The 24,570-nt window shown below is 40.4% G+C and overlaps 1 protein-coding gene across 3 annotated transcripts in view; it reads left to right on the top strand.

The window, feature by feature from the left end:
• The window catches only part of UBE2Q2 (ubiquitin conjugating enzyme E2 Q2), an 80,216-nt gene extending 57,308 nt beyond the window's left edge, over positions 1-22,908 (top strand). For 2 of the 3 annotated variants that reach the window (XM_073303527.1, XM_073303530.1), the window contains 8 exons: positions 6,120-6,204; positions 9,306-9,366; positions 11,528-11,618; positions 12,284-12,342; positions 14,043-14,091; positions 15,236-15,331; positions 17,541-17,607; positions 21,201-22,908. In XM_073303527.1, coding sequence (XP_073159628.1) covers positions 6,120-6,204; positions 9,306-9,366; positions 11,528-11,618; positions 12,284-12,342; positions 14,043-14,091; positions 15,236-15,331; positions 17,541-17,607; positions 21,201-21,232 — 540 coding nt within the window. In that variant the 3' untranslated portion in view covers positions 21,233-22,908. Of the gene's footprint in view, positions 1-6,119; positions 6,205-9,305; positions 9,367-11,527; positions 11,619-12,283; positions 12,343-14,042; positions 14,092-14,985; positions 15,332-17,540; positions 17,608-21,200 lie in introns of those variants that run through there. The other variant, XM_073303528.1, reaches the window with a different exon arrangement.
• Positions 22,909-24,570: the final 1,662 nt, after the last annotated feature.

The following is a 24,570-nucleotide window of genomic DNA, read 5'->3' as shown; positions in this document are numbered from 1 at the left end:
AGCTGTGATCCCTGACTGACATAGCAGTGCTAGCAAGAGCTCCCAGTATTTTTGGTAGTGTAGCTTGTTCCACACACAGGAGTGTTACTAGCTCTCTGCATTTATGGTAGGAATGTTTTGCCATCCATAAGCCCTTTGGGTTTGATTTTTACCTTTCTTATTACTGGAAAAGCTGGATTTTACAAAGCTGTTTGGTTTATCCTGTTTTTTCACCAGCATTTTGGACCACTCAAGTACAGGAAAATACTGAATATGTTAAAATCCATAACTTTACAGTACGTGGATGTGTTTTATGCTGATAATAAATTAGTCTCAAGTGGAGTGCTAGGTAAACATGAAGTTCCTCCTTTTCTAGGTTTTGCTTTGAATTCTGGTTATCATTTAAAAGTTTAAAGACATTTAAAGTTTGATTTTTACATATTTATCCTGACTACGTTTGCATGTATTCTAGCCTTGACACCAGGCGAGGGCAAACTACAGCCTGCGGGGCAGATCTGGTAGGGCCACACCCCGCTGCAGACACAGACTGAAGTCAGCTCTGTGTGAAATGTTTCCCCCTGCATGCATGTGTCCACCCCTTTTGGGAGACAAACCCAAAATACTACTGTCTTGCACCGTATAGAAATATTTGTACAGCGCAAGCTCATAAAATTTGCCATCTTCCCCAGTGTGAAGAGAGATGTGCATGACTTCTTGCCCCCCAGTTAGAAATTACAGAAACTGGGTTAAATAATAAACAAAACACATTTATTAATTACAAACAATGAATTTTAAGTGAATATAAGAGAACAGACAGAACAAAGCAGATTACTGAACAAATAAAACAAAGTACGCAAGATAAGCTCAATATACTTAAGAAACAGTTTACAAAATGTCATTTCTTACCCTAAATATTATTTTAGGCAGCTTGCAAAGTTTCTGTGGTTCAGAGTTTCAGTTATATTTCTTTTCAGACTGATCCCGTCTCAGTCTGGCCTCCCCCCTGCCTTCCCTGCAGGTAGTTTTAGCAGTCTCTCTTCTTGGGCAGACAGGCCATGGAGAGGAGAAGTCCCGTTTGACTTTCTCCCCACCCTTAAATAGGATTTATGTAAGGTGGGAATCCTTTGTTTCCCAAACTTGACCCTCTCCCTCCACCCTTCCCTTCCAGTGGAAAGTTACAAAAAGTCCCAGGTAATGTTTTAATATCAGGTGACAAGACCACCTGGCCTTGTAGTGTCACAGTTGTCCTCGGATGCCTCCCAGGATGGGGAGAGATTAGTATCTTCATGGTTTTGTTGTTCCTTCCTGATGGCTCATCAAATTTGATGGCCTGTCATCTGGTGGGTGTCTTCCCAATACACACCCAGTTGAAATAGTCCATATTTCTAACTTTAGATACAGAAATGATACATTCATACAAATTGGATAATCACATTCAGTATATCATAACCTTTCTAGTGATACCTTACAAGACCCATACTGCATAAAGTATATGTTATGTCATATTCATATCATAAGAATATTTTCATAAAGAATATGGAGTGAAACATCACAACCATTATTCCTTTCCCCCACATCCTCTGGATCTTCAAACATCGTTAATTTCTCTCAGTTTTAGGTAGCCGCCAGTTTCCTAGAGGAAATATATCCCATCAGACTCCTTCAGACTTCTGCTGCTCTGAGTTCAGCTGCTGATAAACTGAAAGGTGTGCCTGTATGCTTGGCTCTCATTAATGGAAATATAAATTGACTGAAACAACATTTTATTTCCTGTCCCCCCACTTTTATGTTCAGTTTCAGGAAGAGGCATCTAAATAAGTCCCAATCTTTTTTTTTTTTTTTTTTTTTTAATTCACTGAATAGTGGTGAAAAATCCCTCTGAAGTACACAGTTGAGTTTACCGTAGCTGCATAAAGAGGTACATACTTTTCTCATCATTAGAGATTTATATATCCAGACTCATCTAACATTTAATGTAAGGGGTTCTCCCCAATTTCCTGGGTTCCCTGCAGTACCAGATTTACCATGGCACTGGGCCCAAGGTGCAAGGGTGCCCGGCCCGGCCTGCTCTTCTCCGCCCCCTGCTCTCTCCTGCGCGGGCAGGGGGCAGAAGCTTGGTGTTGCCAGCACCTGCTGCAGGGTAGGCTCCGCTGGCAGCCAAGCTCCCCCTCCCCTGCCTCTTTCCCCAGCATGCTATGTTCCTGCCTGCCTCCCTCCCTCCCTCTCACTGCTGCTGAACAACTAATCACCCTTGCGAGGGAGGGGGAGGAGCGGAGCCGAGCGGCTGCGTGCTCGCTGCTTGGGGAAGGAGGCAGAAAAGAAGCGGGGACGGGGCCTTGGAAGGGGGTGGAATCAGGGCATACCCCCGCCAGCCCCCTGTTGTGAGCCGCTCAAGGCAGTGGGCTGGGAGCACCCCCACACCCCCAGCCCTCTGCCCTGACTCCTGCACCTCCCGACACCCACCCTGCCCTGACTCCTGCACCCCCTCACACCCCCCCGTGCCCTCCAACCCCCCCATCCTGACTCCTGCATCCCTACCCTGAGCACCAAACGGGAGCTCCTGCACCCCCCCACCCCACATTCCAACCTTCACCCCTCGCACCAAATGGGAGCTGCCTCAGGTAAGCACTCCACACCCCAATTCCTGCCCCAACCCTGCACCCCAACCCTCACCCTAGCTCCTAGCCAGACCCTGCACCCCAACCCCCAGCCTGCTTCTGCACCCTAACTCCCTCCCAGACTCTACACCCCTAGCCCTGTGCTCAGTGCACCCCCACCCTCAGTTTAGTGCAGAGACAGACAAAGAGAATGGGCTAGAACCAGGGAGAAGGTCAATACCTACTCTATGTGGGCGGGGACAGGGGGGATCCTGTTTGCCTCCTCCCTAGTCCTGCTGTGCTTGCCCCTCCCTTGCTCCAGGGACCAACCCTAGGTCCTGCCCCGCTGTGCTTTTTGCCCCCGGCCCCTGCCTTGCTCGAGTCAGCAGGACTAATCCCCCCCTCCGCCCCCCATGCCCCACTGGGCTCATCTTGCCCCTAGTCCCTGCCTCGCTCCAGCTGGGGACCAATCCTACCCCCACACCATGCCCTGCTGTCAGGGTGGATAAAAATCAATGACTTCTTTTAAAAAAAAAATAGATTTTTAATTTTTTTTATTTAAATCGGTTTTTCCCTCAAAAACCTATCTGAAGATAGTTTTAATTAAGATGCATTATATCTCATGGAATAGGGATTATAAATTCTAATTCTATAGTATGAGACAATATATTTATGTAATGTTTAAGAAAAGTTTTGTAAATGAGTTCTTATAGTTCATGGATCAGGGACCCAATCTTATGGGGTTCCACAGGCTTCTGTATAGATTATTTAGGTTAATCTTTCTATCTACCTAATGGGACTCAGTGCTCAGTCTAGAAGATACCATCAGAGATGCTTAGTTTTGCAATTCTCAAACTGTCAATTTGTCTCCAGAGGTAACATGCTTGTTAACAGGAAAATGTTTTAAAACAAATAAATTTAATTAATATAGAGGTAAGAAACAACAGACCTCAACTCTATTGTCCCTCTGCAAATTTGTGTACACAGTCAATCCCTTACCTCTCTTTAAAAGTGAAAAGTTTCAAAAAGTTCAATGAATAGAAGATTGTTGGGGGCGAAATAGATCTGGACAAGGAGAAGAAGTCTGGAGATAAATGTGAGAAGGGAGGAACATATGCTTTTTTGTTAAAATATTATGTTTGCTGTTGCAGAAAAAAATCCAGAATACTTAATGTTGTTGTTTTAGTTAAATAAAACAATTTAAATGTCTGTCTGGTGATGTTCTCCTCCTAATACAGCCTGGCAAGTAAATCCTCCAAGTATTAATGATTAACCTGTTGAATTGGAGATAGTTCACCTCCCAATGACTTCATAAATATCTGTTTCAATTATCTTTGGTAAATGAAATAACCAAACAATCATTCATTTTCTGATATAGCTATAAAACTCATCTGAAAAGTTTTCAAAATAAATCACTGTTTAAAAATATATAGTGTGTACCTTCTAAAAATGAAACCTACATCTATCTGAGAGTTGTGAAGAATATGTATTAAGGTTATAACAACCAATAAGAATGTGTTCTTATGTAGAAAACCATGATTAAATAGTCTTCCTGAATAGTGATTTAAATTGATTTAAATCAAATCCACCCTGCCCGTTGTGCTCTTGCCCCTGGCCCATTCCTTCCCCAAGGGGACCCACAAATATGTTTGGCGCTGGGCCCACAAAAAGTTAATCCAGCCCTGGTTCCCTGTAAACATCCAAAAAATAAGCCCTTTCTGTACAGAACAAATAACGTGGATTCAGTGGGAAACAAGAATTGAATGTTTTTAAGTTTGAGGAGTTTGAATGAGGTATCGGTTCATAAATATAGACAAGAATCTGAAATGTCATTCCTGTGTGTCTGAAGTGAGCAATAATACGATACACTTTTTGCATAATTTTAGCAGTCCTTTTCTATGGAGCTGATTACTTCAGAAAAGGGGAATTAATAACAGTTAAATTTTATGGAAAATTTTACAGAGCCCCTGCATTTTCTTCATCTGATGTGTTCACTGGTACAATATAATAGATTGGGTTGAAAGACAAGAGCCCTGTCTACACTAGGAGTGCTTTACTGGTATACTGTATAGGTAGGCTTAGAAGGATTAGATTATCAGTATATTTCACTGTACACACAAACCCACAAAATATATTCCCATTAATAAAAGAAATTTACAGATAGGCAGAGTATTTAAAAAAAAATGCTTAAGAACTTATTGATTGATTTAAGGATATAATATAGTTTGTATATATTGGCATGTGATGTTGACAGATCGTGTGTGTTTTTAACAATGATAAAGCTTTAACTTTTTTAATTTCAACATCTACTGTCACAGAACAATGGGGGCTGACCGTTATTCCCGCTCCCCCCATAATTTCCCACAACTGTGAACATTTTAAATAGATAAAAATAGAAAAAAGTGCTTAAAAATAAATATTGATATCCATTGAAATTATAAAATAAAAATTGTATTCTGCCAAGCCTATGTATAGGCCAAAGCCCTTTGTTTTTGGTCTTTATGATTTCCTTGGAATTGATTGGTGTTTGTTACAAATTTTTTAAAAATGGGTGAAAATTGGGTGCAAAAAACCAACTTCACGTTTTTCTGGGTAAACATTGGTGGAAGGAGGACAGAAAAACAACTAATTGAGAAAAGGAAGAGCACTTAAACCACAGAAAACTGCTTTTACTTTATTTTATGAACTGCACTTCAGCACAACGTGCACATGTGCGTATACAGCTTCTACTACATTGCCTCACTATAACAGACAACATTTGGTGGGGTGGCCTCTTCTCTTAGTTGTTCATAAACTTCAGAATTCTTTTTGTGCAGAAATTTTCAGTGCTTGATCTTGAATCAAAGATTAATTCCTTTTAGAACTCTGAGCAAAATCAGTTCACTTGAGTTATAAGAACTTGTCAGTGGGAAAAAGGGGAAAGATAATTTCCTGCACGTCATGATCAGAACTCATACTCTCAGAGGTCCAGGGGTATTTAGACATGTGGCTAGTTTTTCTATAAGATTTGAAAACAAGCTACGTGTACAAAAAGAGAGACATTTAAAGCCAGCAACTTTTTGTAGAAGCATTAGTATTTTTGTTTGCCCTTTAAAGCTAGTACGCATTTTGAAGATGCTGTGGCTGCACAGTTCCTAAGCACCACTGGATTGCAGCCACTCTACCTGCACTACATTATAGGAACTTGGGCTTTTTCCTTAAATTTATTGTAGCAATCTTTTGCACTTACCTAAAGCATTGTCACGTGTATATATTCTTTGAATTGCTGTTTTCTTTGTTAAATGTAAATACAATGTATCATACTATTCAGTATGTGAAATGTTGCTAAACTAGGATTGTGGGACTGACTTGGGGATTCTGACTACATAGGTACTTGTCTTCTCAACTTGCTTGAATGCTAGGTCTGTGAAATTAATATACTCTACCATTTTGTGGTACCTTAATAGAGTTGCATAGACTTTACGAGTACACAGATTTTTTTTTTTTTAAGCATCAATAATACAAATGAAGCTGTTAACTGTTGCCTGTTTTTTTTAATTTTAGGGTGCAGTGTCTGGGTCAGTCCAGGCTTCAGATCGACTTATGAAAGAGCTCAGGGATATATACAGATCACAGAGTTATAAAACAGGTAAGGTGCTCTACATTTCTCTCTTTAGAAATACAATGCAGAAGCTTTTTATTTCTTGGTAAATATCTTCTGCTAATAGCTGTTTGTTTTGTACTTTATTTCATTATGTGCATTTTTTTTTTTAATCTTAGCTTCAGATTTTGAAGTTGAATTGCTTGAATTTTCTTTAAGCATTCCACCTGTAAAATTTCTTTTTTCTGGCTTTCATATTTTTCTGACCTGGCTTCTTTACTACATAAAATGTCACATTAACAGTAGTAGCATTAATATAACTGTGTGAGTGCTGTCTGGAGGTGATGCTGAACACCACAGATCACATTGACTTTAGTGGGAATTGTGGGGTGTTTTTCAGCATTTCTTGGGATCTAGTCCTCCCATGCCAGGTACATAGGGCAAAAATCTTGCAGTCCTGTTCTGGTCATGTGGTACTGCATGTTACATTTGAAGCAGTTTAAGTATTCCTGCCACAAGGGATTGCACTTGATTCAACAGCCCTTTGCTATTGAATGCAATAAGTGAGATTTAGTCTAAGCCATATTTTTATCTATCCGTTCTCCTTTAACACACACTGATACTCAGATTCTGTATGCATACGGTGTTGCAAATACATGCCCTGCCCTTTCAACTACCGAAACTATTGAAAAACCATGGTTGTATGTTTATTTTGTAAACAAGTGTTTGTTTACCCTAATAGATTAGCTTAGTCAGATAAAGGCTGACTATCCTCTTTGCGCCGTATATAGAAATTGCCTGAAATAGCAGAGCAGTGGGGTGAGTGGATTGTGTTGTCCGGTCACTTTCTGTAGCGAGTAGAAGTTTTGTAATATAGTTGTTATAGTAGATTGATCTGCTGCAACTTTGTGAGCAGAACATAGCCATACTGGCTCAGCCTAATGTCTTATTTCTTGTTCACACAAGGGACAAGAATACAGGTACAGATCAGGGTGGGAATAGGGGGAATTCCTGATCAAAAGTCTTCAGATTTGTTTATCTGACAGGAAAATGCCTATCCTAGCTGTCAGGATAGGAGGCCTTGTTCTCAAGTAAATTAAAAAGAATGATTGCTGCTCTGATTTGTCTAAAGGCCTTCTCTGCATTTTACCTGTCCTATTTTGAGTTACTGTGCCAATTTTCTCATTCTAATGTGCCTGACCTTCATTCAGTGGCTTTGGTATTTTAATTTAAGAAAGGACAAAACTGAAGAAGTAAGACCACCAGTCTGAGACTGTCTCAGTTCCATTTCAGAATATTTACTTATCCATTATTATGGATTTCCTATATTTCCAGATCTGATCATAGAGAATAGTGCTAATCTAATGCTGCCTGTTGCTGTTGAGTGTTCATTTTGTGACACTATCCACCACTATGTCTTTTTGTTCAGATTAACCCCTCAGGCCAGTAGAGACTAGTCAGTGGGGCTGAGAAGAATCTACAGTTAGGCCATTTGCTCTTATCTGCATTAAGTCATGGAGTGTGCTTTGCTGTCTGTGTGGGGATTTTAGGTTCATTTTAGGAAAACCACTTCCATCAAGAGCAGTATCCTTTTGAAAGGCAGTAAGCCTGATTGCTAAAGTCTTCATTAAATATGCATGTGCACTGTCTCAGGTGGATTTAATGGTATTGAGTCATTTTAGATGCGACTACTGACCCCAGGTGCCTTATTTCAATGCCTCTGTGAAGTGCTTAGCAGATTGTCCACCTGTAGACTGCCATAATGGGCCAATTTGCTAAGATTAGGCCGCTGTGTGGAGTGAAAGTATTGAAACTATGTGACTGTTGAATGCTGTAGCTTGAGAGCCCTATAGATAACTTTTTTCTCCCTACTGATTGTCTTGGTGTTAGAGGGCTGAGAATGTACAATTGTGGTCTCTGAAAGTTCTCTATGCACTTGTCTGTGTCTTTGCTGTGATGCCACATATCTGGTTTGAACACAGTTTTATAAGAAATCCTGTCAAAAAACACTCTTGATTTCTGAGTGGCTTGGTCATCCATATCTCACAGATTTGCACCACCACTAACAATTCCAAATGCAAAGATCCTAGAATAACAACTCCTAACTGATTACCAGTGATAAAATCACAACCTTGGGTATCAAAGATTCAGCTGGTGGAAGTGATTACTGGAGTTGTATATTCCTTCAGAAAGGAATGAGATTTCTACAGATTGCATAGTTACCAGGCTCTCCTGTTGGAATTATAACCTTCAGAATATTCCTGCCTGTGTAATGATGTGATTTTTTTTACCCATGTAAAAATTACATCTTTAAAAACATACCAGTCTTGCCTTATACGGTGAAAGGTTTACTTGACTGTTTATGTATTCCCTGTACTTAATATACTAACTCCTTTAAATGTTATGGTGAAGTTTAGTTATGTAAGGCAACAGGCACATTTTCAGTATAATCTGTAACTCTAACTTGTACAATAAGCAACTTAAACATACACAATTCAGAGTCCCAAATCATGCTGTTTACAGGCGGCCAGAGACTGACATCCTTTTGGTCTGCTGTTGAAGTGCCTGTCACTACCCACTGTGATAGCAACCCCCTTTTTTTATTTTCTGTTCAGTTGTTACCTTTCTGGCAGCATTGATTGGATCAGCCTCCACCTGCAAATTAGGAAGTTGTTTCTTTGAATTAATGTGCAAAATACTAGTCTATGTGCATACATACAGGAGATGAAGCCTGTTCAGCATTGAATGAGATGTGGCTATAGATGTTAGGCAATATGAAGAGAACTGAAGTGGAGAAATTCTAGAATGGCCAAGGTCTATAGGACACCCATGATTTGTGTGCTATAGCATTTGAAGCTATTAGGAGACACACATATTGACATTTTTGTAACCTTATTCTGAAAATACTTACGGTTATCTAAGGGAAAGCACATCTTGAATTGAAGCTCTTATCCCTTGATGTATCTGATAGATTAATCTTTGCTTATAGGCACAGACTGGCCTGGTCAGGCACTTAAAAGGATATAACAGATTTTATATGCTTTTCCTTATTAAAAATGGTAAAACATAATCTGTTTGGGATGTTGTTACACAGTTAATTCAGAACAATACATTCTGATTCCTAAATAACTTGTCTAATACTTCCACAGGGATTTATTCAGTGGAACTTGTAAATGACAGCCTGTATGAGTGGCACGTTAAACTTCTAAAGTAAGTTTACATTTTTTTAAAAACTCTCTCCTAAAGAACCCATGTTAATTTTGCCACACGGATTACAATATGGAATTTATACTGTCTAGCTAGAATGTACTATGAAGGCTTCATGGATAGCGGTCTTTTGAATTCAGTGCAGACTGGAACTGAATTGGTAGAGCTGGCACAGAATATACCTGAATTTACACTGTCAAACCAGTGCTTTTAGCATAATTTTTGACCACCAAAATTCTCTTCCCAAACCCTTACAAAATGGTGAACCTGTCGTGCTGAATAATTTTTTAACTTGAAGAATAAATAGATTTTGATCCTTTTCAAGTTATACAAAAGAACAGAACTGTTTTACTGGCTTTAGCAGCTTTTATTTTTATGGCTCAACAATGACATATGCCTGAAATGAAAAAAATAAAATTCCAGGATATAGTCCTAATCACTGTGTGTGAAGTATGAAATGTTAACAAGATTGAAAATCTTAGGCTTTTTACTACACGTGTCAGTAGTACTGGCCAACATCTATATTTTTAATGTGTATACATCTTTTACCTTAAAAAATATTCCCAGAGCAGTTCCCTTGAAATCATCCCTGGTGATAGGGTAACATGCTAACCTACAGGTTAACCTCTAAGAAGGAAGAACATACCCCAAACCAAGCTAGTTACATCTGTCCCTTGGAAGTGGTGGAGTGGATCCCGTCCGACTGCTATGAGGGTCTCCCAGAACTTCATGGACACACAGGACTACTGCTGTGAGGGAACACCCTCTCTAGATGGATCACTGACCCACCCCCAGCTGTCATGAGCATAAGCCTGGTTTCCCTCTCTAAGGGCTTGTCTACATACACAGCTTTTAGTGGCACAGCTGTGTCGCTACAGCCATGCCATTAAAAGTCGGGCAGTATAGCTGCTGTTTGTTGGCTCTCCTGCCGTCAAACTTCAACCCCCAATGAGCGGTGTTTGCCTTGTCTGCAGGAGAGTGCTCCTGCCGACAAGGCACTATTCACACTGGCACTTGTCGCAGCAAAATTTTTGTCTTTCAGGGTGGGATTTAACACCTCTGAAAGACAAAAGTTGTGTTGTTCAATTACCAGTGTAGACATAGCCTTAGTGTGGTTGTAGGCATTCAGAGAAGCGTACTGCTGGCTTCCAGTGGAATATCTACGGTCTTCAGCAGGCTCATGATTCATCCAGCACATATGTAACCAAACTTACAAGGGACTGTGTCTTACTAAAAAGTTTATGTATCTTACGTATGTATCTTACGTATCTTATGTATCTTATCTTACGTATCTTAAGATAAGATACGTAAGATACGTATCTTATCTTATCTTAAGATATCTTACGTATCTTATGTATCTTAATATCTACGGTCTTCAGCAGGCTCATGATTCATCCAGCACATATGTAACCAAACTTACAAGGGACTGTTCTTACTAAAAAGTTTATTGGGGTACCAGTTCTTGAGGTAGGATTAACCTAACACTGCAAGAATTGATAACCAGGCTGCTAGCTATTTGTAATCCTGCCATCAGTATCTGCCTACAAACAGGGTTGTTGAAATTGCGCTGATATCAAAAACTGTCAGCTTTACTAATGTCACAGATGCAGAATTTCTGATTCTGTGGTAATCTAGAACTCTGCACTGTACATCAAATGTAACTAGTTAAGTTAGTAAACATTGAAGGTTAGAGTATGAGTGTAAAAATCTCTTCATTTAAAAGCATTTACCTTTCAGAAGGATACCAAATTTCAGTGAAGAGAAATTGAATTACTATTTTCAAACAAAAGGGTTTTTTATTTTGAATGTCTGCATTTAAATTCCTTGAATAACTTCAGTATGGTAACAAGTATCAGAGGGGTAGCGGTGTTAGTCTGGATCTGTAAAAGCGGCAAAGAGTCCTGTGGCACCTTCTAGACTAACAGACATATTGGAGCATAAGTATGGTAAGAATATGATACATTGCAGTGAATCTTCTTGCTGCTACTTTCAACTGCAGTGTGTTTACCTGGCATTTGTGCTTTGATTAAGAATTGTAAAAGTTAATTGAAACTGCAAGAACATTAAGCGAGATAAAGGAACTTTTAAAGGGTAATTTCTCTTCTGTAGAAAGCCAAATGATTCATTTCATTCTGTTTGCTTTTCCCACCTGTTTAATTCCTAGAGTTGATCCCGACAGCCCATTACATAGTGATCTTCAGGTCTTAAAAGAAAAAGAAGGTGTAGAATACATTTTGCTCAACTTCTCATTTAAGGTAAATGGGTATCCGAGTACTGAGAGGAAATTTTTACTATCTGGATGTAGAAACCATTTAAAATGGTAGTAAGCCATGTGCTCTGTTTCAGGGGTTCTCAAACTTCATTGCACCGCGACCCCCTTCTGACAACAAAAATTACTTCACGACCTCAGGAGTTAGTGCAAGGAAGTCTGAGCCCACCCAAGCCCCACTGCCCTGGGTCGGGGGGCCATAGCCTGAGCCCACTGCTCTGGGCAGGGGGGCCAAAGCTGAAGCTCAAGGGCTTCAGCCCTAGGCAGGGGGCCTGCAGCCTGAGCCCTGCCACCCAGGGCTGAAGCCCTCGGGCTCAGGCTTCAGCCCCGGGCCCCAGCAAGTCTAAGCCAGCTCTGGTGACCCTATTCAAAGGGGGTCGTGACACACAGTTTGAGAATCGCTGCTCTGTTTGAAGGATGATGGTATAGCTTTCAAAAACAGATATGATTTTTAGTATATTACTATCACATTCCAAGGCTGCTGATCTGCTAGAAGTAATGTAAACTTCTTCATGAATACAAGATGAAGATTTAACTTTTCAAACTCTATATACTATGCATTTCCCAAAGAATAAATTGAAGTATCCTTTTCTTACTAGAAATCAATGTTGCAGCATAGCTTTTAACTCTATACTTTGTTGTGCTTTTCAGGATAATTTTCCTTTTGATCCACCCTTTGTGCGAGTGGTATCTCCTGTGCTCACGGGAGGGTAAGTTTTTTAACTCTGACTTGTATGAAAAGGTTTTGTAGTAGAAACTTTGCTGAAGATACCCTTGATTTCTGGGAACTACAACTGGATTTTAAGGCAAGACCCCATAATGTATATTGGTGAACTGATGTAGGACAGGAGACTGACAGTGCTCAGGAAATGACACATACACATACACTTGCTTCTCAATCACTGCTAATTCAAACCAGTGAGCTAAAGTAGCTTCCCCTGGCTGCCTATATGAAATGTGTTGTTTTAATCCATTGTGACCTTGCAAAGTGTGTGTACACTAATTGTTGTCCCTAGAACTTCCTGCTATTGACGTTGGCAGTAGCAATGATAGGTGTAACAGTAAGGATAACTGCCAGTGTTACCTCCATGTGATTTAATCCTGCTCTGCTCAGAGCAGATGACGTGGTGGTTTTAATGCTGCTGGCCAGTCTGTACTGGCTTTCACACTGGTGGAGCTGCATCTCCAGTAACAGTGGGGAGTTTTAGGGGAAAGGTTAGTGCAAACATAGCCCAAGAGCATTAAACTTGATGACCTTCTTACTCCTAAGGATGATTCCTTTAGAGTATTACCGAAATACATTGGCTGGGCTGTGTTGGGGAAGCGTATAGATATTTATTGGGAGGGGATGGAATACAGCATCAGTGTTGAAGGAAGGTAAGTGACAGTAAGTTCTTTTTTTTTCTTTTCATGAATTTAGTGGAAGCTGGTACTGATTCTGACTCTGCTGTAAGCTCTTGTTGAGCTTAATTCAAAAAAATAGTAATTTTGAATGGTAGACGTGGCTGCTGCTGTCATAAATATATGAAAAGTAGTATGAAAATGGTGCACATTCATTACCCATTTGGAAGTGCACTCTTCCTTAAACTGCTTCTTCCTGGTGCAAAACTGCTGGAAAAGAAAAGGTTAATACCTCTGAAAGTCTAGATTTTTAATGACTCTCTGCAGAGGAATGTAACACAATTCCAGCTTCAGAAATGTGTCCAGCATGCCCCTGATAGTCCAGATGAAGGAAGACATTCTGCACTTTGTGGGTTTACAACTCCATCCCATTTCCTTTGTTGCCCTGGCATGTTGTGAATTGCTGATGTTCATTCAGAGTGACTTCTCAGTATGTATAGTGCATGCTGGGACGTTATTTGGTTTAGAAGTGGCAAAATGCTTGAGAAGGTGAGTTTTAAGATATTAAGTAATGAATGTCCCTCTAGTCTGTCTCTTCTGTGAAGAGGAGGCCATTGCACATACTGTAAAGTTGCTGGAATAGTGTTAAATTCCTTTTTGGAAGTAACTTTATAAACTATCCATTTGTACTATGTCCACAGTAGAGCCATCAAAAATAGCATCTCTCCGCCACATTTTTCAGTTCTGACTGTGTAAACTGTGCAGACTAGCTGAGTTGCTGATTCTCACTAAGACTTCCCTTGTGGTTGGACAAAGCAAATTAGTTTCTCTTGTCTCTAGACATCATTCTGCTCTATATAAATAAATGTATATGGCTAACAAATAGCAACATATTGCCCTTGAAAGTGCTCTCTAATTTTTATTTATAGCTGAGCAAACTGTGTGACAGACTAACCCATAACAGCCTGAGGGTACAACTGCATAGTAATCTCTTTACTAATTGGTCTTGAAAGATGCCAAATAAAAGCCATGTTGAATTCAAAATTTCTAATCTAACATTTATTTTTAGGTATGTCCTGGGTGGGGGTGCACTATGCATGGAACTTCTTACTAAACAGGTGAATATAAAATCAAAATCTCTTGTATTTTTTGTGTGTGTGTGTGTTTTTTTTGTTTGTTTGTTTTTGTTTTGTTTTTAATTGTCAAGAGTTTTGGTGGAAGGGGTGCAATGCTTAGTGTTTAAAAAAAAATAAGTGATTGTAATAGCAGTTAGCATCCTGACTAAAACAAAGCATACTTCTTAAGAATAGTAATAAGCGGGTGTTTTCTGTATGTGAGCTTAAGCACCACCGCCTATTAGGAACAAAGGACTAAATCATACGCTCCTGTGGAAATGCCTGCTGTAGGGGAACAAGGTCCAGGAAGCTTGAGCTCTGTAAGGGTCACCTTACTGAACTTGCATCAGATCTTCCTCTTCACCCTGGAGGGACTGGGGAGGGAGAGGAAACAGGAAGTGCTGTTCTTTCTCCCCACCCCAAACTTGGTGGATTCTTAGAGTCTGTGAGAGGGGGAACCCCAGGTCCAATAAAAGGGGAGATCACTTTGTCTTGCTCCTTTGAACCCTTCGCCCACCTCCTACCCTAGCAGCTGCCCCACAAAATCTGATATGGGAGTGCAGGTGCTGAGCTTTGGTGAATGCTGCTTGAAGCCGCTTTAATTTAGGAGTAGATATCTACTGCCTATGGAAAGAAGATTGCAGTGGACAGCATCTCCCCTACAAAAATAACTCCTGTAAAAGTCTAATAGAGACTTTTGTGTGAACCCTGGAAAGGTAAAACCGTGCCAGAGCGGCTGCCCAGCTTTGTGGAAACAGGATCTTTTTGCTCACTTAATGGCTTAATTGAGTCATTAAAAGCAGTCTCTTAAAACTGTAATTGCTATTGTAAAGCTAGCTGAAAATGAGTAGAATTCTATAATGTAGTTGTGTTTTTCTTTGTTTTTTGTCTTACCAGATTCTGGAAATGTGTGCAACTTGGCTTTTTCCTTTTTCCTACAAGCTCTTTATGCTAACATAGTTTACTTTAGTTTCTTGTGTTTCTCTTGGGAATAACTAATTGTTTTATAGTTTTAAAAGCTATTAACCAAAAATACCATGGTTTGCTAGAGTTTAGCAAAAAGAAACATACTTTCCAGAGTGGATTTGCAAGGTGAGCGTAAGAATACAAGCACATATTCTGTAGAAGTATTTCCTTCTTCCTTTAGGGCTGGAGTAGTGCCTATTCAATAGAATCGGTCATCATGCAGATCAATGCCACTTTAGTCAAAGGAAAAGCCAGAGTACAGTTTGGAGCCAATAAGGTAAATATATTATGTATAATTATTGAAATGACTTTTGTGTTGTGGGTAGATACTGGTTTTATTTTCCATTTTATGTTGATTCTTTATAGAAAGCTCAAATATAAAAAAGCTGTTGGTTTAAAGATTAAGTTAATGTCCATATAAACTTTTGATTCTCTTTTGTGTGCTGAAACATATTGGTGTATTTGTGGCTAGTTTGCTGGAAATGAACAATATGGGTTTGTTAGGAAACAATGTGTGTGGGGGCTGGAGGACAAATATTTTTTGACATGGAAGGGGCCGTAAGCAGGTGAAGCTCCTACTGTCCTCTTTCTGGCTTCTGTTGGTAACTTAATGCAACATAAACTTCAGCCTGAACTTTCTCCCAAGATTGACTCTTCTTAAGGCTTTCCCTACCAGTGCTCTGTCTCTCTATCCCTAGTTCTCTGTGCTCCTGAGGACAGGCTCCTCCCCTTAAATTCTGATTGGGGCTAACTGAATACATGCTGTATTTTCATGCCAGAATGAGTGAGGAGCCCTGCATCCCTATGCAGGATTCTGGAGCATGTCACTCTGGTACAGGGAGGTTGTTGTATCCAAACTAACTTTAAACACTTTTTGCCTCCTCTTGGTAGTTGAGAAAAAGTATCTGAAGAAAGCTTTTTGGTAAACACAAAATAGTATTTTAATAAAGTATGAAAAATTAATGAAATAACGATCATAGATCTTTGTGTGTGACTCTAAAAGTTTGTCTGATCTTACCACTATTAAGGGGACACCTGTTCTGTGCTTTAATAATGTTTGCATAGAAACAGACTAGTAATTCACCATAAAACAAAACAGACATCTTGTTAGGTACTCTTAAAAATGTTTACCCAGGTCCCACTTTCTAAGTGGCTTAGGCACTTAATTCTGAGTCCCATGGACCTTTTGTAAGGGCTTAAGTTATGAGTGAATTAGGAGACTAGATCACTTAAGCACCCTTAAAATGCATTTTACCTATTGCTTGTACTTACCCTGTGGCAGGAGACCATTGCCCTGTTGATCCAGTACATTGACTGTTAAAAGTTAAGCAGTTTTGCTATTCTTATCAACCTAAATTTAATTTCCATCATGTCTTAATTGTGTTTTAATTTAACACTGATCAGATGTGCATTCCTATGGTCAAGTGGAGTTCTAGGGTCTCCAGGCTACTTAGGCCTCACAGCTACAAACTGTAGCACAAATTTGTGAACCATCTCCAATTTTGAGCCTGCTGATGTTAGAGGCATTTCTGATATTGAGTGCATGCAAACTGTACCATTTCCACTTCTGCCTGCTTCACTTTTTAAAAAAGAATATCTCACCCTGAGAGCAGGTATTTAATATTACAAGCTTTGTGTGGAAGATGGCTAATTAGTTTGACAGTAAGAATCTTTTAAAACATGTTAGGTAGGTTGACTTTTGAAGTCTATCCACCTGGAATGTCCCTTACCCTAAAAGTCATTCATCTATGAAACATTATGTCTACGCTGCAATAAAACACCTGTGGCTGGGTTTTGTCAGCTGTCTGGGACTCCAGCTGCGGGACTTTAAAATTGCAGAGTAGATGTCTAGGCTCAGGCTGGAACGAACCAAGGCTCTGGGGTCCTTCCTTCTTTCAGGGTCCCAGGCTCCAGCCTGAGCCCAGAGGTCTACACTGCAGTTTTATAGCCCTGCAGCCTTAGCCCCTCAAGTGCAAGTCAGCTGACACAGGCCAGCCGGAGGTGTTTTTATTGCAGTGTAGCCATACCATTACTGTCCTAATATTTGCCTGTATTAGCACTATGGAAAAATATTTTTTAACTTGTACATGATTCAGAATACAATGTCTTAAGACAACCTTTTTTTTAAGTGGGATGTGAAATATACTAGGTGCAAGAACAGCACTTTAATACCATGCTCTTTGAAACCTGAAGCCCTGTATTTTATCAGTTAGCAAGCCCCATCACACAGCCACTGTACGTGGCTTTTTAGTATGATGAGAGCCAACTCTTCAGTCCCCGAGGCCATGGATTTTGCAGGTTAAAACTGCAGTTGGTTTTCTTGCATGGCACCTCTTAATAGACATTTTTTGTTCTACTTACAGTACTGTCTAACCTTTCAAACAGTTACTTTATGGTATTTTGCTTAAGTATCTGTCCATATTTTTTTGGTCCTGCATGACGTGATGTCACTACCTGATGTACTATTAAATGACTTTTTTTTTCAGAACCAATATAATCTAGCAAGAGCACAGCAGTCCTATAAGTCCCTAGTACAAATACATGAGAAAAATGGTATGTAAATATTTACATTTTGCAATTTTATATGTTCTTGTCTGCACAAATTGTACAGTGGCATGGGAAAGATAGTAATGCTTGAAACTAATATAATTGCCATACAATACAAACTTTTACCTGGTTTATTTGGGATAAAGCAAGAACGGCCTATGTCCCTTCCCATGCATTGAAGGGTCTATTTTGCATTTTGTTTCCACCCTCATTATCCAGAATTTTTTGTTATGCCCCCAGCCCCTCCCCTGCTGTTCCCTCTCCCCCGGAGCCTTACCTCACCGTGCTGCCGGCGCAACACTCTGGGCAGCATGGCTGCAGAGCCTGGCCTGCCCCGGTGTTCTGTGCTGCGCAGCTTGGCTGTCTGTCCTGGTGCAGCCGCATCGCCAGCCACCGGTGCTCCAGGCCGTGTGGTAAGGGAGCGGGGGGGGGGGCGGGGTTTGGATAGAATGCAGGGGAGTTTGGGATGGTGGTCAGGGGCTGGGGGTGTGGATAGGGGTTGGAGCGGTCAGAGGGTGGGGAACAGGGGGATTGAATGGGGGCAGGGGTCCTGGGGGGGCAGTCAAGAAGGAGGGGGGCAATTAGGGGCAGGGGGGGTCCGAGGGTGGTCTGTTTGAAGAGGTGGTTGGATGGAGCAGGGGTCCCGGGGGGGCAGTCAGGAAGGAGAGAGGGGGTTGGACAGGGCGGCAGGGGGCACTTAGGGGCTGGGGGTCCAGGGGCGGTCAGGGGACAGAGAGTCGGGGTGGATGGGGCAGGGGCCCCCGAGGGGCCATCAGGCAACAGGGGGGTTGGATGGGGCAGGAGTCCTGGGGGGGTGTCAGAGGGTGAGAAGCAGGGGGGGTCGGATAGGGAGTGGTGTTTGGGGAGGCACAGCCTCCCCTAACCAGCCCTCTGTACAATTTCAGAAACCCGATTCGGCCCTCAGGCCAAAAAGTTTCCCCACCCCGATTTAGATGCTTCTCTAGCAAATAAGACATCTCTTCCCTTCTCCAAAGAGCTTATCTAAATATAGCGCAAGACAAGTGAAAGCAATAATCAATGAGAGAATGAAGTAGAAGGGAGGATCAAAGGTTGAAAATACATGGAAAGTACAAATTAAAACGTGTAGCCTGAAAACTGTTCAGTCTAGCTCTGGAGGCGGGGAGGGATACTTTCCCCCATACAAAGCCAGTAGCCACCAGCTGGTGCTGCTGTTCACCTGTTGTGTGGTAAGGTGGACATAGCTCCCTCTAGAAATTAGTATGCCTATTTTCCAGCTTGAGTGAGCTACCTGGGAGCAGATAACTGATCTAACATCCCACATCATGATTTGGCATTGTTTTGCAACTAGACAATTCACCTAGCCTTGTCAACTACTTTTAGAGCAATTCTTCACTGTTTACTAGATACTTACAAAAAGAAGTACACTTTCTACTTTCTTGCCTTGCTGACTTACTTATCAGAGAATCTTCATCTAGGGACAGGGTGTGATCCACTGGTTAAAACCTGGTACTGGGAGCCAGGAGAGCTCTGTCTTGGTTGGACCTTGGATATGGTTTTCAGGGAAAGCAAGGCACACATCTGTACAATAAGCATGTCTTCTATACCAGTGGAAAAGGAGTGTATTGGAAATAGTTGATTCTAAACAACTTTGAAATGTTATGATTAGCTGCTGCTATTTGAACTTTTTGGTTCAGCTGTTTGGCGGCGCTTAGGACTTTCTGGGGGTGGGGAAGGAGTGGGGATGCAGCGTGCTCCGGAGAGGAGATGGAGTGGGGGTGGGAAAAGGTGGGCCTGGAGTGGAGCAGGGATGGGAAGAGGAGGGCCTGGAGCATCCCCCGGCAAAGTCGGTGCCTGTTCTTCTCCGGGTAAGCTGCCACTGCTGCTGCGAAGGTGCTTTCTAGCATCCTTGCCTGCAGTGGGCTGTGCCTGTGTGGGGTAAGCCAGGGGCACTTCCCAACCACAGTACAGTGCTGTACAGTATATAATGCCTTTTGTCTGCTCCCTCCCTCCTCCCCCAATTTCCTTGGAACCTAACTCCTCCGCATTCCCCTTAAATCGTATGGGAAAATTGGATTCATTTAACATCGTTTCACTTAAAGTTGCATTTGTCAGGAACATAACTACAATGTTAAGTGAGGAGTTACGATTCTAAAAAAGTCAATATGGCTCTCTGTTTTAGTTCTACCTATACACTACACTGATTACCAATACACAAAGCATCCACAGTATTAAAGATGTTTAAAGGCTTCTTTGTTAACTTATGGCTACTATAGATCCTCAGGAACAGCTCAAGTAGGCACTATACTAATCGTACAAAATTTGAGGCAGATCTCTTAAGACTTTTGCTAGTGTGGTGGGTAGAATTAAATAGGTATTTTGATTTTTGGCCGTGTCCATTTAAAACAAAAAAAAAACCTGTGCACACTTTGGTTTCACAGACTGAACCTTTACAGGCTCAGAAGTTATTCTGGGTATGTAGCAACTGAAATATATATTGAAAGGTAAATTGCTTAATTGGCATTTCTGAACTTGCCATTATAGTTCATCATTCCCATTCTGTCCTCAGCAGGATGAAACAGAGTTGTAACACCAGGAACATCTTGGTCTATATTTTTAAACACTTGTGCAAAAGTTGAGCATGCACATGCAAAATGGGATATTCATATGCATATACCAATATAATCAAACAAATGACTGCAAAGCTTGCAGGATTGAAAATCATAGAAATGTAAGACAGGAAGGGACCTCGATAGGTCATCTAGTCCAGTCCCCTGCACTGAGGCAGGACTAAGTATTATCTAGACCATCCCTGACAGCTGTTTTTTCTAAACCTGCTCTTAAAAAACCTCCAGTGACAGAGATTCCACAACATCCCTAGGTAACTTATTCCTGTGTTTAACTACCCTTACAATTGGAAGTTTTTTTCCTAATGTCTAACCTAAATTTCCCTTGCTGCAATTTTAAGCCCATTACTAATTGTCCTGTCTCCAGTGGTTAAAGAGAACTATTTATTACCCTCCTCTTTAAAACAACATTTTACATATTTGCAGACTATTACCATGTTCTCTTTTTCAGACCAAAACCCAGTTTTTCAATCTTTCCTGATAGTCCTTTAATCATTTTTGTTGCTCTTTTTTGAACTTTCTCTAATTTGTCCATCTTTCCTGAAGTGTGATGCCCAGAACTGGTCACAGTACTCCAGTTTTGAGGCCTTGTAAGTGCTGAGTAGAGTGGAAGAATTACTTTTTGTGTCTTGCTTATAACATTCCTGCTAATACATCCCAGAATCTGGACCTTTTTCTTAACTAAAGCAGATGAAAAATAGATCACATTACTCTTTGCTTTCTATATTGGTATCTTAAGATTTGTCTAATTTAGCAGGATGGCTGCTGCCAACAGGAGCTCAATGTTAATGCTTTATTTTCATATGTAAACACTGGGTCTGATCTTGCAAGGTGATGAGTGCTTTAACTCCCATTGAAATCAATAGGAGTTTAGGGCCTGTGATGGATTGTTCTAGTTTTCAAACACAATTTCAATTACACATCCAAATAGACCCTAAAGCTGTCTTGCACTAAAGTTAAGAGTGCCTAATACGTTTCTTTGTTCTTCTATAGGCTGGTACACTCCTCCAAAAGAAGATGGTTAATATTGTGGACTGTTGTACACCTGGACCAATGTCAAACAGCTCTTTTTTATTTCTTTCCAACACACACACAGACTCAAGCTACGAATGCCCCTATAACAGCTGTATTGAAGACTTTAGCTATTAGATAAGTTAGTGGATAATCTGTCAACTGACACATCCAGTATAATTTACAGCCTTACCATTTTGCTCTTATTAGGTATCTTGGACTGAGCAGTTTTGGCCTTTACTGTATTTGTCCCTATGGATTAAGCATATTTGGGCCACTCCCTATCTTAATTTTTATTTAAAAGTGCAAACTTTTTAAAGCTGGCTATTGAGTTACTAGAAGATTATTCAATAGGAGTCACTCACCACTTCTTACCTTTTGCAGAATGTGGACTGCAGAGACTTGCATTGTAATGTTTCATTTAAAGCCAACAAAGTTTAATACATTGTTTAATACTGTTTTAGGAAATTTCAGGTCTTGTAAATCACAGTAGTTTTTCTGGTCTAAAATGAAAACATTTGTAGTATTGCCAAATTAAAGATATAGGAAAACAACATGTATGTTAAGTCATTAAACTTTTTTCATGGCTGTGTGAGGATATGAACTGTTTCTTGGAAGAGATACTCTTTATTAGATTGTTGTATTTTTAAGCAGAGCAAGGCTGTGCCAATAAAACCTTGTAACTAGTCACTTCCACTGGGGCATCAGAATCTTGCTGGGCTGTTCCTGCTACTTGTTGGCTCAAGCTACTTAACAAAAGGAGCCACAGTATGAAGCTTGAAGTTATTTAAGATACTAAAAATCTTTTTAGGTGTTCCATTTTATTAACGGGTTGTTGCAATCATTTGTAAACTAATGAACTTATAAAGTGATTGGCACAAATCAAAATGAAAATCCTTGAACAAAAATTTTTATATAAAAGCTACAATAAAATACAAAAAAGACATCACCTGATTCAGAGTTGTAAAAATAATGTTGCCATAGTCATGACAGTGCTTTTTGTTATTGAAAGACTAACAGGAACTATTCTTTCATTATTAGGAAATGAATCTGGGTCTGTGTAATTACTATATTTCATTGCCTTACCTAAATCAATTCTATTTTGGTTGTAGTATTAGTGATTAGACCTTTGTACTGCCAGGGATTGATATAAGGGTGTGTACCATGGATTAAGCACTTTTTTAGCCCAGAAGCATGTGGTTTTTTTTAGTTACAACTATCAACTTTGTGCTCTTCTTTTCTCTATCAGGCACCCATTGGCCCTTGTGCATTTGCTTCTAGATCCAGTTTTTAGCTTGAAAGAACAGATTGAAGGAATTTGGCACTACTCCTGATAACGTACTGTTTTGTTTCAAATAGTCTTCTAGGGAGTATAATGGATGACTTGCCAGCCTTTCTGCTTACTTGGTTGTACATATATTCGTATACAATCCTGGTATCCAATTACTCAGATAGCAACCTTAAGTGAAAGGCAGAACTCTTTAAGCATTAAAGTTCCTTAAAACCTGAGGCTAAAATCTTTGAATACATTATTGAATTCTTTAATATTCTAATGGGCTAGCAGGTTGACAGATGCACATTTGGCATGCTTTGTTTTGGATTTCATTTTTCATTGCAGAATTATTTGGCAATGTACAGTAATTTATAAACTTGCATCAAGTTTATGAATAAAGAACCATTTTAAGAATTATTCTGTTTGTGGTTAGTCTTTGAATATAAGATAGCTTTCTGTTCGTTTGTGTGTGTGTGGGGTCCCAACCAATGCAACGTATAAAAGGAAAAACTGGTCAACACATCATAACGTCTTTGAATTTCAGGCTCATGAGTACAGGTGTAAAATGCTCCTGTGAAAAGTACCACTAAGTATGTAGACCAATGCAATCTGCACTTGATGGAAGTTCCTAAGTTGTCTTCAGGTATGGCCCCATAAAGTGCACTGTAATCTAAGGTATAAAAATCACATGGATCACTAGTAGTAAGGCCGGTGGGGGGGTGGGGTGGAAATAGACTTGCACAGCCACAGATGAGAAGTACTCGTTCACTGCTGCTACTTTATCCTCTAAGGTCAATGGGACCTTCAAACTGCATGTCTTGTTAACCAACAAGTGAGAAAATGGGAGGAAAGCAATCACTCAATCTTCCACTTCTCTGAATATCTTCCTCCTCATCCAAACACCTTAACTTTCTTGGAATCAAGCCTCCCATAGCAGCCCTCCTCTAATCTTGAGTGGATTCTAGGAAAGCCAAAAGACTACACAATCGGAGTTGAAAATCATTAGCCATGTAGCCAAACCTGCCTCCTTTGGTAAATGGAAGCAGACAGCACTGAATGCTGGGCTCTCTCACAGTTGCCCTTTGTCAAACAACTAACACAATCCCTGCCTTGAGTTCACAATCTAAATCAGAAACAGGAAACAAAATAATTCTTTTGCAGTAAGAGCATATGAGAGTTTGATCCCACATTTACCTTGCAAAAATGAAAAATCTTCCTAAACCTAAAGAATTTAAAATGCATAAGAGTGCGCCTCAACTCTGCCACTGTAAGTTAATGTTGTATGGGAGTCTAGGACAAAAATGGTTCTATCTTCAGCAGTTTGAGCTGCATGGGCAGTGAGTAGAGGAAATGTCACCTATATTGAAGGTGACACTAAAGTAACTCCACATAGAAATCTCCATTAAAGGGACGTTAACATAGAAACTGCTGATCATTTCTGAAAGTTGTGTGCAGTGTTGTAGTTGTGAGTCCCAGGATATGAGAGAGAGAAAAGATGGGTAAGATCTTGGAACATCTTTTGTTGGTAGAAGAGACAGACAAGGTTTTAAGCTAAACAGAGCTTCTTCAGGTTTCTAAAAGGACACTTAAAAAGCAGCGTTTGGTACTACAGCTGCCCAAATCTCCCTTACCTGCTTTTTTTTTTTGTATGTGGTTTTAAAATTTAGGCCCCCCTCTCCTCCCACATCCTACCAGGGAACTGTGCAGTTGGCTTAATCGTTACTCCTCTATAAAGTAAAATGTTGCTGTGTGGGGTGGGGAGAATTTTACCTTAAGATGTGCTGCTGGAGGTTTGTCTCTCTTTTTTCTTACTCACTTAGGTTGAGAAGGGCTGTTGATTAACTCTAATCCAGCTACAGCCTGTGCCTTTAAAATCCCTCACTTTATATGTAACTGAGCCTGGACCAAACAAGTTGAGGCAGGAAGGGGTTGTGATTTTTTTTAGGAGCAGAGGAGAATGTGTAGCTTTACTTTCTCACATCAATCCACTTGTTCCAGGCCCAGTGAACACAGCTTTTAGGCTGGACTCTTGTTATGCCAGTGGCTGGACCCATAGCTGATGGATCCCCTGTCCTGGTG

The sequence above is a fragment of the Lepidochelys kempii genome, chromosome 10 (genome assembly GCF_965140265.1).
Source record: "Lepidochelys kempii isolate rLepKem1 chromosome 10, rLepKem1.hap2, whole genome shotgun sequence".
In the NCBI taxonomy this organism is placed as follows: Eukaryota; Metazoa; Chordata; order Testudines; family Cheloniidae; genus Lepidochelys; species Lepidochelys kempii.
Note: the sequence above shows the minus strand (reverse complement) of the source record. Positions and strands in the feature narration are given on the sequence as shown.